Source organism: Protopterus annectens, chromosome 7.part0 (assembly GCF_019279795.1).
Source record: "Protopterus annectens isolate FY-2018-M chromosome 7.part0, PAN1.0, whole genome shotgun sequence".
Taxonomy (NCBI): Eukaryota; Metazoa; Chordata; order Ceratodontiformes; family Protopteridae; genus Protopterus; species Protopterus annectens.
This window is the reverse complement of record NC_056739.1, coordinates 877,927,051-877,940,151: the sequence shown is the minus strand read 5'-3', so window position 1 is coordinate 877,940,151 and position 13,101 is coordinate 877,927,051. Positions and strand designations below refer to the sequence as shown.

Sequence of the window (13,101 nt, the reverse complement as noted above, 5' to 3'; positions counted from 1 at the left end):
TCAAGTTTTCATAGTCACTCACCTTGCATTTAACAGGATCATGCCAATTCTCCCCACAGTTGAAGCTAAAAGTGGTTAAAAAAAAGTTGTCAGAAAATCTGTACCACCTCACTGTGAAAATGTTCAGAAGTAAAATTTAATATTCCAACAAGTTAAATGAGCTAAAGAAGGCACAACATTGTTTAAGATACAATAAGCTACACCTTGTTTTATTTTTTGAACTAACATATCCAGCAAGATATTGGGGCAGCACAGTGGCACAGCAGACAATGTTGTCGTCTCACAGCAAAGGCTCAGAGCTTCGATTCTCAGATGGGGAGAGTCTGTGCAGAGTCTGCATGTCCTTCCTGAGTTTGCATGGGTTTCCCTCCAGGTGCTCCTGTTTTCTCCCACATTCCTAAGACATGCAGTAGGTAGACTTGTAACAGTGGTGGGGGGTTCTAAATGACAGATTGAACTGGCCCACAGGTGTGAGTGTGTGCTGTGGAAGAAGTACCGTGGCAGGGCTAAATGCTGAAGTGACACCCCGACCCCATGTGCAAAAATGGGAAAAAGTGGTTGTGGATGGAAATCCAGTGAGATACTTTCTACACAACATTGCTACACTTACATTACACAGAATGGTTAATACTGATTCCTCCTGTAGTCCATCACATCTCCCAAAATGTTAGCAAATCAATCAACAGTGCAAATCACTGCTACTAGCTCAGAAGCTTTGACAGTGACGTGAATTAATTTATGCTGATGAAGTAGTAAGTCTAAAGGTCTTAAAGTAGTAGCAGGGTGAAAAGAGAGACAGGGGTCAAGAAAGGCACAAGTCAAAAAAGTAGGATACTGGAAGATGAAATGGGAAGATCAGATCATCTTTTATAGCCAACAAAAAAATCAAGGTTTCCAAGTGGGTGAGGGAGCAACAAATAAAACATTAAGGCATGGTCTAGTCGCCCACAAGAATCAATGAATAAAACCATACTAAATGCGCAATAAAGACCACATTAGTTATAACGGAAAATAACTATGTAGCTGTTCTCGTTTTCAGGCTAAGTAACTCACTAAATGAAGCCGAAATGTCAGTATTTATTTCCAGACTGCAAAATCTGGCAAAGATACAAGTAACTGTGAATAAATTTCAGTGTATGCACAGAGATAGGACACCTGATAAAGTCCTACTCTGCTCAGCTAGGGACAGTAAGCTACATCCTTAAACAAATTTAAAAACTGTAATCAGGCTATAAAGCGATTCATCGAAAACTCTCCATGGAATGAGAACTTTGGGAATGATGTACACGAATACATATTTTTAACGCATTCACACCTACTGTGATGACCATTCTGCAGCTTCAGCAGTGCTAGTTATACGGACTGCTATGTTTCAGTTAATCCTACGGCACTTGAAAGGCAGACCACACATACTCCGTACCCTGAGTAAGGAGCTTAAAAGTGAGAAAATTACTTTAGTTGAACAAGAAAAGCAAAAATCTGCTTTACATTGTAACTGAGAAGATTTTTATCACATTTTATTTATTTTAATTCTGAGCACCAGGTAACTGCTGTCTATCCTGCTGGCACAGTAAGCAATGCAACAATCTTTTTAACTGCCTGCCAGCAGGAGTTAATGAATTAAGGTCAATGAGCTAGCATAGTGATTTGCATGGTCATGTGGTACAAAGAAAACTAGAATACAGATCTTCTGACGGCTGGATCACATAGCGTGTCTTTGTGATATGTATTAAGTCTCCTAGCATGATGTTCCTTTTGAATATGTCCTCAGAGCTCTGGTAACAACATCCACTTCCAAATTTATGTCTGACAACAATACCCACTTCAGCTGTATCTTGAACTTTTTCAAAACATAATGTTTAATACTGTTGCTACGTTAAGTCTTTTAAACAGTCTGGATTGTTCCTAGAGTTCTGGGTTGCCAGCAAATTCTGCTGCTGGCCTGTGATGTGTATGCTCACTGAGGAAGCTGTATGCACCCCCCCCCCATAGCTTGAGTTTTAGCCACAGCTTGATATCTTCATACAACTCTCAGCTATGGGATACTCCTCCAGCACAGGGGATGGTGTGCACTCAACCAGTTCAGTCACAGGGGCACCACTACCTTCAGCCATACATGCAACAACTATTGAGGGTTTCTCCTAGCCCAGAAGCGGCAAAGGCACTAGCGTCATCATGCCTTCCAGCTAAAGATTACTGACAAACTTTGCAAAGGCAAGTTAATCAGCAGCCTCTCCAGACAGCCATTTTACATTCTACCTATCACTGGTTCGAACAGTGAATGTATAACATAGAAAATACCATAATGATCACCTATAATATGCTACAAAGGGAACCTGCTTCATTAGATTGACTACCTCGTGCCTGCATTTCACTACCTTGGGCTAATCACTCAAAACTGCTTGTACTAGTGATCATCAGTATGCTACCAGTGCTTTTCTGCAGGAGGTAAGCTGGCTGTACACACACCCTACTACAAGAGCACTGCCCCCATATTCCCAAACACCAAGTACACCAACTCAAAGTACGCATGCTTACAGATCAAATTTGTGAATGAGTCTCTTGCAATCAAATATACAAAAGTGTGCTCAGCTGCGAGCATGAGATGCGAGTAGTTTGAATGGACAATATACACCTTACCGATAAAACAGGTATATCTATAGTTTATGAGAAAGTCACCTAATGTTGATTACAGTACCATGTGGCTCAAAATACTGGTGATAAAATGGAGACAGCAAACTAAGCTCAGCAAATTCAGCCTTTTTTGCAGACTATGACATTCCTTATCATGAATGACTACAAATCACTTAATTCCACTTTTGTGTGGCAGTGCCACAATGAGCGGCACAGCCATTATTCTCGCTGTGTTCTCAGATTCCCAAGACAACTGCAGGAGACGAAGTACTGCACAATCATTGCACATGTCAGGCTGATTGCTTGTACAGCATGAGCTTCATGGTTCTGTGTATTACATGACTTGCTGCCACAACGGTGTAAACCAGCTGGTGTTTGACATTCTGTGAGGCACAGAAGACTGGCATTATTTACAAGCACAAGGCTCCTGAATGGTGTGTTAAGGAAACAAAGATAATCATTTCCTTTGCATCAGCTTCAAGGAGCAGCTTCTGGGTCCATAGGAACCCTTCCAAAAAGACGACATTAAAAACAGCCTCTGCATCATGCTGATCAAGGCAAAAAGTATCCAGTTGTTTGGAAAGCAATGCCATAAGATGACCTGAAGTGCTGCTGTCCAGAAAGCTTGCTGGAGTGGGAAACTGAAGAGCAAAAAGTGCATCTTGATGTATACTATATGCATGAATTCCTCTAAAGATAAATGTGCAATCCTCAAGGAGGTCTTAACAATGTTTGCATGTTTATTTTTCAGTGCATTAGGAAATGCATCTATACAGAAAGTGGTGGCAAGAATGGCTGCTTGCAAGAAAAAATACTACTACAATCTGCCTTACAATTCAGTAAATTATAATAATGTCACACTTATGGTACTTGTCCCATTTTGTCTCCACTGTGTATGTCCACCTGATGAAGAGGAGGTAGAATGACAGGCTCAGACACCTTCACTGCTGACAGCTTCTAAGGCATGTTGGAGAAGTGGGCTGCTCAACAGAGACAGACAAAAGACACTTCTCAGATGGATGCCCACAATTCACCACAGGTTAACCAGCCACAGTTGCAACGGATGGTTGAGGCTGCAGTACTGGATGCAGTGAAGTGTCAGGAAGGCTAATGCCTTGACCAAACAGAGGCCCACAATTATAGGCCTCAGCTCAAGGGACAAGTCACCACCTGGCAGTGCCTAAATGTGATCAATAGCTGATGACAGTGCTCTATGGAAGCTTGTCACCCCCCTCTCTGACCCAGTACCCCAATCTTATACCCCTAAATGGTTATGAACACCTTCTGAAGATGCTCTGTCCCATGCTTTGTACACTGTCCATTCTTTCCCATTTTGATCACTGTGTATGTGAGTGTGGGTCCAAACAATGGCACACCCCTTGTGTGCGCAAAACCACTTGTTTGCCTGTACTGTGATGTGGTTCTTTATCCCTGCAAACATCCAACATCATCATCCCACACCCAGTCTTCATCTGCATAATGTATGCTTCATTAGTTTTTTCTTCAAGTAAATAAAAGGGGGTCTTATCCCCCAAATACTGTACCTACCATCACACCTCTCAGTTTTCTATTTTTTCCCCTTGTGCATTTCCCCTTTCCTCTCCTTTTCAATGACAACAGTAACTGGCATTTCAGCAACCTAACAGGAAATATTTATATACTGTACTTCACAGGAATGATGTACTTAGTAGGGTTTACTGGTAGTAAGTATTGAACTGCGCAAGACCTAGCCTTGCATTATTATGGCAGTTTAGTAAGCAATAATGTAATCATAAAAAATTAAGAATGCAGTTACTGAAATAAGTTATAATGAAAAGCTGGTATGAAAAAGAAGTTGTGTCTTACCATAAAGTACAGTTGTGTACACTTAACATAAATGTAGATGTTCGAGTGTATTCACTTGTTGCAGTCATCACATTTTGGTTATCTGCTTGCAGTAGCCCTCAGTCGGACTGATTATCAATGTCTTGGGTCCTGCGTCGGTTGCCTTCTCATCTTCCATGACGTCAGGTAGTCATGGGTGCAGTTGACCCCATTACATCAGTTTTTTCTTGCCCCAGATGTCAGGTGCCCCCCCCTAATGGGAAGCAATTAAATATATATAAACAAGGCTATACCTCCAACAAAAAAGCAAATACACCAAAAAGCTTTTAAGCATAGTAAAAAGGAATAGAGGTATAGCCAAAAGAAATCAGGGGGCTGGAGGGAGGGTAACCAGGACTGCAACAGTGAACACACTCGAGCATCTACATTTATGGTAAGTGTACACAACCACATTATGTTCTTCGTGTTTCACTGTTGCAGTCAACACATTTGGGTAGATTCCCAAAGCCAAGGATGAGAGGAGGAATTTAGATAGCATTAGGACCAGCTATAAGGCCCTGCAAGACTGCAGTGGCAAAACCAGCTCTGGATTTAGAGAAAATTGGCAAATGGTAATATGCTTGGTGAAGGTATGTACAGAACTCCAGGTAGCAGCTTCTAGGATGTCCCTGATAGGGACACCTCCGAGAAAGGCCGTAGAGGCAGATGCAGCCCTGATTGAATTTGGTCTTATCCCCTGTGGGATAGGTTTTCCACGGTGCTTATAGCAGAAATGAATGCAACGGCCTATCCATTTAGAAATGGTTTGCTTTGAAATGGCCTTCCCCTCTGCCCCTGCAACAAATGCCACCAGCAGCTGTTCGGATTTCCTGAGTGGTTTAGTCTTGCCCAAGTAAAATCTAAGTTGTCTGTGCACATTTAAGGTTCCACTTTGTTCTGTGGATTAGAAAAGAAGGTTGGCAAATGAATGGACTGATTAAGAGCCACAATGAATACTACCTTGGACATGAAGAAGGGATTGGTCCTGAGGAACACCCTGTCTGCATGAAAGATGATGAAAGGCTCCACTGCCATAAGGGCCTGTAATTCAGACACCCTTCTTGCTGAAGTGATGGCTAAAAGGAAGGCTATTTTCCAAGAAAGGAATTTCAACTCTGCATTTGCAGCTGGCTCAAAAGGAGGTAGAGTAAGTTTTTCCACTACAAAGTTAAGGTCCCAGGCTGGAGTAGGGCTCTCCTGGGTGGTCTTAAGTTTTTGGCCCCACTGAGGAACTGCTTGAGCAGTGGATGGGAAAAGAGGGGTGGTTCCGTGTTGTAATGAGCTGAAATGGCTGAGACATGAATTTTGATGGAGGAAAAGGAAAGGCCCTTGTGAAGCATCTCAGTTAAGTATTGAAGAATCTCAGGTAAATTGGGCGCTGCTGTGCCCATCCCCTGAGTTTGGCTCCAGGAACAGAATCTTTTCCATTTTTCAGCATAAGATTTTCTAGTATTAGGCCTCCTTGCCTCCAGAACGACATCCAACACTTGTTTACTGAGGGATGGTAACGGAGAGATCAGGTAAGTAGCCATGCTGCCAGGTTCGGGGTTTGAAGCTGAGGGTGCAGAATCTGGCCCTGTTGCTGGGACAGCAGGGTAGGGATCTGAGGCAGGTGCCATGATGCCAGCAGTGAAACAATGCGTAACAGGGGGTATCATTGTTGGTGTGGCCAGTCTGGTGCAATCAGTATTGTCCTTGGTTTGTCCTGTTTGATCTTTAGTGCCTTGGAGAGGAGAGGCAGAGGAGGAAATGCATAAACTGATAGATTTTTCCAGATGAAGGACAGGGCATCCACTTTCCAAGCTTGTTTGTGGGGAGTCCTTGTACAGAATTTGTCTAATTGATAAGTTCTGGAGGGAGGTAAACAGGTCTATCTCTGGGCTCCCCCCATTTGTTTATCAACATATTGAATGCCTTTGGTTCCAGTTTCCACTCGTGTGGGTCCATGAGATTTCTGCTTAGATCGTCTGCCAGTGTATTTAGCTTTCCTGGCAGGAACGGAGCCTGGAAGTGCACTTGGTAGCTCAAGGCTGTGTTCCACAGAGCCATGGCTAGTCTGCAGAGAGGATATGAGTGGGTTCCCCCCTGCTTGCTTATGTACCACATAACAGAGGTGTTGTCCATCTTAACCATTAATTGTCCTGGAAGAATGTGGTCCTTGAAGGCTGTCAGAGCATTCTGTACAGCTAACATTTCTTTTTTCTCTTAGGGAGCATTTCCGCTGGGAAAGTCAGGTTTACTCTGATTCTAAAAAGAGGCTTAGGGATTTCTTACTCCTGCCCCAACACAGGTCTTTAGCTATCCCCCCTGTACTGAACACTGTTGATGATGCCTTTTCAGAGTCTAGCTTGACCCCTGACTCCTTACCGCCTGCTCCCAGAAAACCAGATACATATTACAGGGTTCCTGACTCTCACAAGTTCCTCTTTAAAAATCCTACTGCGGATCCTGAGACCATTTCACAGGGACCCAAGGGCATTAAGGCCACTACTGCAAAAAATCCTATTCCCTCTGATAGAGAAGATCGACAACACAGATGGAACGTTATGGTAATACATAACTTCTTTATCGGATGTTAATCTTCACATAATCCTCTTGGGACGTTTCATGGAAGAATATTCCTGAGCACCATCGAGCCAAATGATGCACGCCACCTAGAGACTTGGTCCAGTTTGTAATGAGTGATAAAGGTAAGAGGAGGTGACTGTGGCTGTTGCACAAATGTCATCTAATGAAGCTAAGGCATGAAAAAACACAAGCTGCTACAGCTCTAGTTGAGTGGGCCTTCACCAGGTGTGGTGGGTGAAGTTCCCTTGAATGATAGATAAAGGTGATACAGTCTCTGACCCATTTAGCTAAGGTAACCTTGGAAATTGGATTACCTAAGGAAAGTGAAGAAAAAGCAACAGATAGCTGGTCAGATTTTCTGAAATCCTTTGTTCTGTGAAGATAAATACACAACTGCCCGTGAACGTCTAGTACGTGTAGACAGTACTCTCCCTTATTGGAAAACTTAGGAGAACAAGACTGGTAGGTCGTGCAAGGTTCGACTGACATTAGATTCCGAAACTACCTTTGGCAAGAAGGAAGGTTTAGCCCTGAGGGAAACCCTGTCCTTGTGAAATATTATGTAAGGAGGTTTGCAGGACAAGGCTTGAATTCCTGATACTCTTCTTCAAGAAGTAATAGCTAACAAAAACAAAGTTTTCCAACTCAGAAATTTTAAGTCACAAGTAGCTGATGGTTCAAAAGAGGAAAGAGTAAGAGACTGTAGAACTGCGGGTAAATCCCATGGGGCAGTGGGCTCTTTAAATGGAGGCCTTAACATTAGAATTCCATTCAAAAAGGCTTTACAAAGTCTGTGTGACAAAAAGTGAAGAGCCCTTGAAACCAATATGGAAATTAGATATCGTGGCTAAATGGACCCAAATGGTAGAAGCTGACGAGCCAGAATGATAAAGAACAGCCATAAAATCCAACACTTTGTGCACATGAGTTGTATAAGGGTCCAAATCACTGTTAAGAGCTCACATAGGAAATTTTTCCCATTTACTATGATACAGTTTTCTAGCAGAAGGTTTGTGATGGGCCAAAATTATTTGACAGATGGATGAAAAAAGGGAAGAATGTCTGGCAATCATGGGAAATGGAGAAGCCACACAGTGAGCTTGAGATGTTGGAGAGTCAGATGAACCATAACTTCTGGATGAGATGATAGATCTGGAGCTGGGTCCAGAATCCAAGATTTCTGAAGCAGATGAGCCCATATGAAGGGAAGCCAAACCTGTCGAGGCCAGAAAGGAGCAATGAAAATTACTGTGTTCTCTGACCTCTTGGCTTTTTTTAGAAACTGGTATAACACAGGAGTTGGGGGAAAGGCAGACAGGAGACGGGGGGCCAATTGTGGAGAAGAGCTGCTCTGGGTGACTCTCCCAGAGGGGGGATTAGGGCAAAGTGCGTGCTACACTTGCTGTTCAGGGCGGAAGCGAACAGACTGCAGCAAGGTCGATGGAATATCTTCTCTCTCACTACAGGAGAGACTACTCATAAGGCATTAGAATTGTTTTGCTCAGTTTGTCTGCTATCACGTTGGAGCTCCCCAGAATGTGTATTGCCATGAGAAAGCGGTTGGAAGAAATTGCCCATTGCCAGACTCTGAGGGATTCTCGACAAAGTGCATAAGATTTGGCTCACCCTTGTTTGTTGATGAACCAGACCACAGACATGTGGTCTGTCTGAAATGCCACTGTTTTCAAGGGAAGGGCATCTTGGAATGCTTGCAATGCCAAGAGCACCGTCCTCATCTCTAGAACACGGATGTGCAAATTGGCCTCCTTTTGGGACCAAGTGCCTTGGACAGTCCTTCCCAGATAATGCCACCCCCCACCTCATCTGGGAAGCATCCGTGCTCACTATGGCTTGGAGCTGTGGAAGGATGAAAGGACGGCCCAAAAAAGTTTGCTGTAATGGTGCCACCAAGAGAGGTCTTGTTTGCAGCGATTGGTGATCAAGATGCGGTATGACATCGGCTGATTCATTAACGACCATTGTGAGGCTAGAAGCCATTGTAGAATTTGCATGTGATATCTGACCAAGGGAACTAGAGTTACAGAAGCTGCCATCGAGCCCAGCATTTGTAGGATGAGGCTTGCTGGAACACTTTTGTTCTGAACTATATGGTTTACTTGTGATCTGACCTTTTGGAGCCTGTCCACTGGGAGTGAAGCGATGTCCTCACCATAACGCTCCATCTGAGTAATCACACTTCATTTTTTGCAACCTGTGGGTATTCGGATCCATATCTGATACGAGCCGGCAACTTTTCAAACATCTGCTCAGAGCTCCTCCCCCTTACCCATAACCCATCACCATCTCCTACCTTCCCTCAGATCGAGTTTGCCACTACTCAACCAATCAGCAACTCAACTTACAATAAACCATTAGAAGGTTCAGGGGAAGGAAGGTGGGAAGGTTGCAGAAAAATGAAGTGTAACTACTCAGATGGAGCGTTATGGTGAGTACATAACTTCTTTATCTGAAGTAGTTAACTTCATTTAATCTGCAACCTGTGGGACAGAGTCCTCAGCTACTCAAACTCCTGGGAGGCCCTCATGGAAGGATATTCCTGAGCACCGCAGATCCGAAGGATGCTCTCTCTCTGGAGATCAAATCCAACTTACAATGAGAAATGAAGGTATGTGACCTTGCCCAAGTTGCTGCTGCACAAATGTCATCCAATGAAACCCTAGACCAAAAGGCAGCAGATGTCACCATAGATCTGGTCAAATGAGCCTTAATATGACCAGGTGGGGGCAGACCTTTGTCTTTGTAAATTTGCAAAATACATTGTGTAATCTATCTAGCTAAGGAAATCTTGGAGATGGCTTTACCCAGAAAGGGTTTAGAAAAAGACACAAATAGCTGGTCAGACTTACGGAAGGGCTTTGTTCTATGCAAATAAAAACAAAGTTGTCTATGAACATCTAGCAAATGCAGTTTATATTCACCCTTGTTCTGAAAGTTTGGAAAGAAAACAGGCAGGTTAATTGTTTGATTAATGCTTGATTCAGAAGCCACTTTTGGTAAGAAAGAAGGATTTGTGCGGAGAGAAACCTTGTCCTTATGAAAGATCAAGTAAGGGTGCATGGCAGACAAAAGCCTGAATCTCAGAAACCCTCCTAGCCAATGTAAAGGCACTACTGATGCTGTCTTCCAGGATAAGAAATTCAAATCTACTGATGCTGCAGGTTCAAAGGGGGGAGCAACTAAAGCCTGGACAACCAAGGTAAGGTCCCAAGGAGGAACAGAGTCTTTAATAAGAGGACACAAAAGAAAGGTGCCTTTAAGAAAAGCCTTACACAGTCTAGAAGAGGCCAGGGCATTCATGTTTTTGCTGACGTGGAAATTCGAAATAGCTGCCAGTTGCACTTTCACAGTGGAGGAACTAGCCCCTTGCTGACAAATATTGGCTAAGAAATCCAACACTGCAGGAACAGGGGCTGTAAAAGGACTCCGGTTTCTCTGAGAAGCCCAAATAGAGAATCGTTTCCATTTACTGCAGTAAATCTTCCTAGTGAAATCCTTGTGAGACGCCACCAGAATAGCTTTTACTGAAGATGAAAGACCGTGAGTCCTGGCAATCAAGGGAACTGGAGCAACCAAGCCGCAAGCTTGAGACTGTCCAGGTTGGGTGGCGAAGTGCCCAAGGGATGAGAAATGAGATCCGGGCAGGGATCCAGAACCCAAGGAGGAGCTAGAACATGAGACCAGAGTAAGGGGAACCACACCTGACTAGGCCAGAATGGGGCAATGAGGATCACTTTGCACCCCAGTCGGCAAGCTTTCTGAAGAAACTTTGGAATGAGTGGTAACGGGGGATAAGCATAAAGCAACCCGGGAAGTCAAGCATGGACTGGAGCATCTCTGGAGTGATACCCTGGTGAGGGAATCAGAGCGAAGAACTTGTCGCACGTTGTGTTGGAAGATGTGAAGAGATCGCAGCAAGGCTGACCCCACGCAAGGAAAATCTCCTCCGCTATCATCTGCTTCAGAGACCACTCGTATGGCATTAGAATAGCCAGACTCAATCTGTCCGCTAAAATGTTGGAGCGTCCTGGGATGCGCGTTGCAATCAGAAACCTGCTGGTGATCGCCCACTCCCATGGCCTCACGACACATAGGGTAAGATCCGGTTCCTCCCTGTTTGTTGATGTACCACACAACTGACATGTTTGTCTGACTGAATTGCAATAGTCCCCAGAGGTAGAACAGTGTGGAAGGCTTGCAACGCTAAAAACACTACCCTCATCTCCAAAACACTGATGCGCAATCTGGTCTCGATCAGGGACCACGTGCCTTGGACAATCCTCCCCAGATAATGCCCCTCCACCTGAGCTGGGAGGCATCTGTGGTCACTGTGGCTTGGGCTGTGGGTGAAACAAATGGGCGTCCCGCTGCGATCTCTGGGGATTGGAGCCACCAGAGGAGTGACGCTCTGCAGGCTTTGCTGATTTGAATTGGATGTTCCATGGGGATATCTAGCCAAGACCACTGTACGGCTAGAGTCCACTGAAGAACCGGCATGTGAAGATGCACACAGGGGAGGATCGAGACTGCTGCAGCCATAGAGCCCAGGGCTCCAAGAACGTCGCCCGCCTTGGGTAACCTCGGGCCAAGAACTATGGATATATGGGCCCATAGACTGGAACCTGTCTGGAGTAAGAAAGACTTTCAGTCGAAGGGTGTCCAGCCGTGGCCCAATGAAGTCAAATATCTGCACTGGGTCCAAAAGGGACTTGAAAACATTGATAGTGATCCCTAGCTGGTCTGCAAGATAAAGGAAGGAGTCTCTGGCTTGGCAAAGAAGACGTTTTGTGGAAGCAGCGAGGAGCCAATCATCTAGGTAAGGGAATATCTGAATTCCCTGAAGCCTCAGGTCAGCTGCTACGACTGCTATTACCTTGGTAAACACCCTGGGGGCTGTGGTGAGACCGAAGGGTAGGGCTCTGAACTGGAAAGGATTGGCTCCCAGCCGGAAGCGAAGAAATCTCCTGGAGCTTCTGCGAGGTCTATCGATCACATCCAGTTGCATTCTCGAAGATAAGGTAGAATGGGACTGCAGGGTGACCATCCAGAATTTCTGTTTGGCGACAGCCAGGTTTAGGGTTGACAGGTCCAAAATGGGCCGGAGGTCTCCCGTCTTTTTTGGCACTAAAAAGAACCTGGAGCAAACGCCTGATCCAGACTGATTTGGGGGGGACCAGTTCGATGGCTTGTTTGAGAAGCAGCTTGGAAATTTCTTGAGAAGCAGCTTGGAAATCTCTAGCGCTGCAGTCTCCCATTGAGCGGGTGGGACCTCTGGAAGGCATTTTGGTTGGATGGTAGGGGTAACAAACAACGATAGTGTAGCCCCTGGATATTATATGAAGCACCCAACAATCTGCAGTTATGGACTCCAAAGCTATTGGGTGGAAAGATAATCTTCCCCCGACTGCCTCCAGAGTAGGACAGTCGGGCAACCCCTCAGGGCTGTTGCGTGGGCCTGTCCGAGAAGGGCTCCCTAGACCCAAAGTTCCTCGGACCCCCTCTGCCTCTAGGGGATGAGTTGTCCTGACAGTCCTAGCAAAACTGTGACTTCCGGAACCACATCTTCTTTTGCCCTCTCTGATTCCTAGAAAAGGACCTTTGAGGACTAGAGAAGCAGATTCCGCCGGCAGACAAAGTCTTCCAGTCTTTTTCACTCTGGACAAAGGTGTCATGTACAGTCTTCCCAAAGAGAGAAGAACCATCAAAGGGAGCATTTGTGAAAGACGCCTTGAAGGGGTTGTAAATTGACACAGTCTGAGCCAAGAGTGTCGCCTCATAGCCACACCGATCCCAGCCATCATAGCCGCTCCTTCTGTAGCATGGGAAAGGAGGTGCATAGATGTGTTTGATACTGACTTCAGAGTTGACATTTTCGTGGAAAACAGACGCTTGTCCTCCGACGACGAAGGTTCTGGGGGAGACTCAGCTAACTCTGTGACTAGGTCTCGCTGCAGTCGTATAACATGTGCCAAATAGTTCAGTGCTTGGATGAAAAATGTCGGTGAAGAATGCACTCAC

The 13,101-nt window shown here is 44.9% G+C and overlaps 1 protein-coding gene across 2 annotated transcripts in view; it reads right to left on the bottom strand.

Moving 5' to 3' along the window:
* Positions 1-13,101, bottom strand: part of ARIH1 (ariadne RBR E3 ubiquitin protein ligase 1) — a 2,944,219-nt gene that overhangs the window by 1,141,473 nt on the left and 1,789,645 nt on the right. For both annotated transcript variants that reach the window (XM_044077451.1, XM_044077453.1), the window contains exon 8: positions 23-65. In XM_044077451.1, the coding sequence (XP_043933386.1) occupies positions 23-65 (43 nt within the window). The remainder of the gene's footprint in view (positions 1-22; positions 66-13,101) is intronic.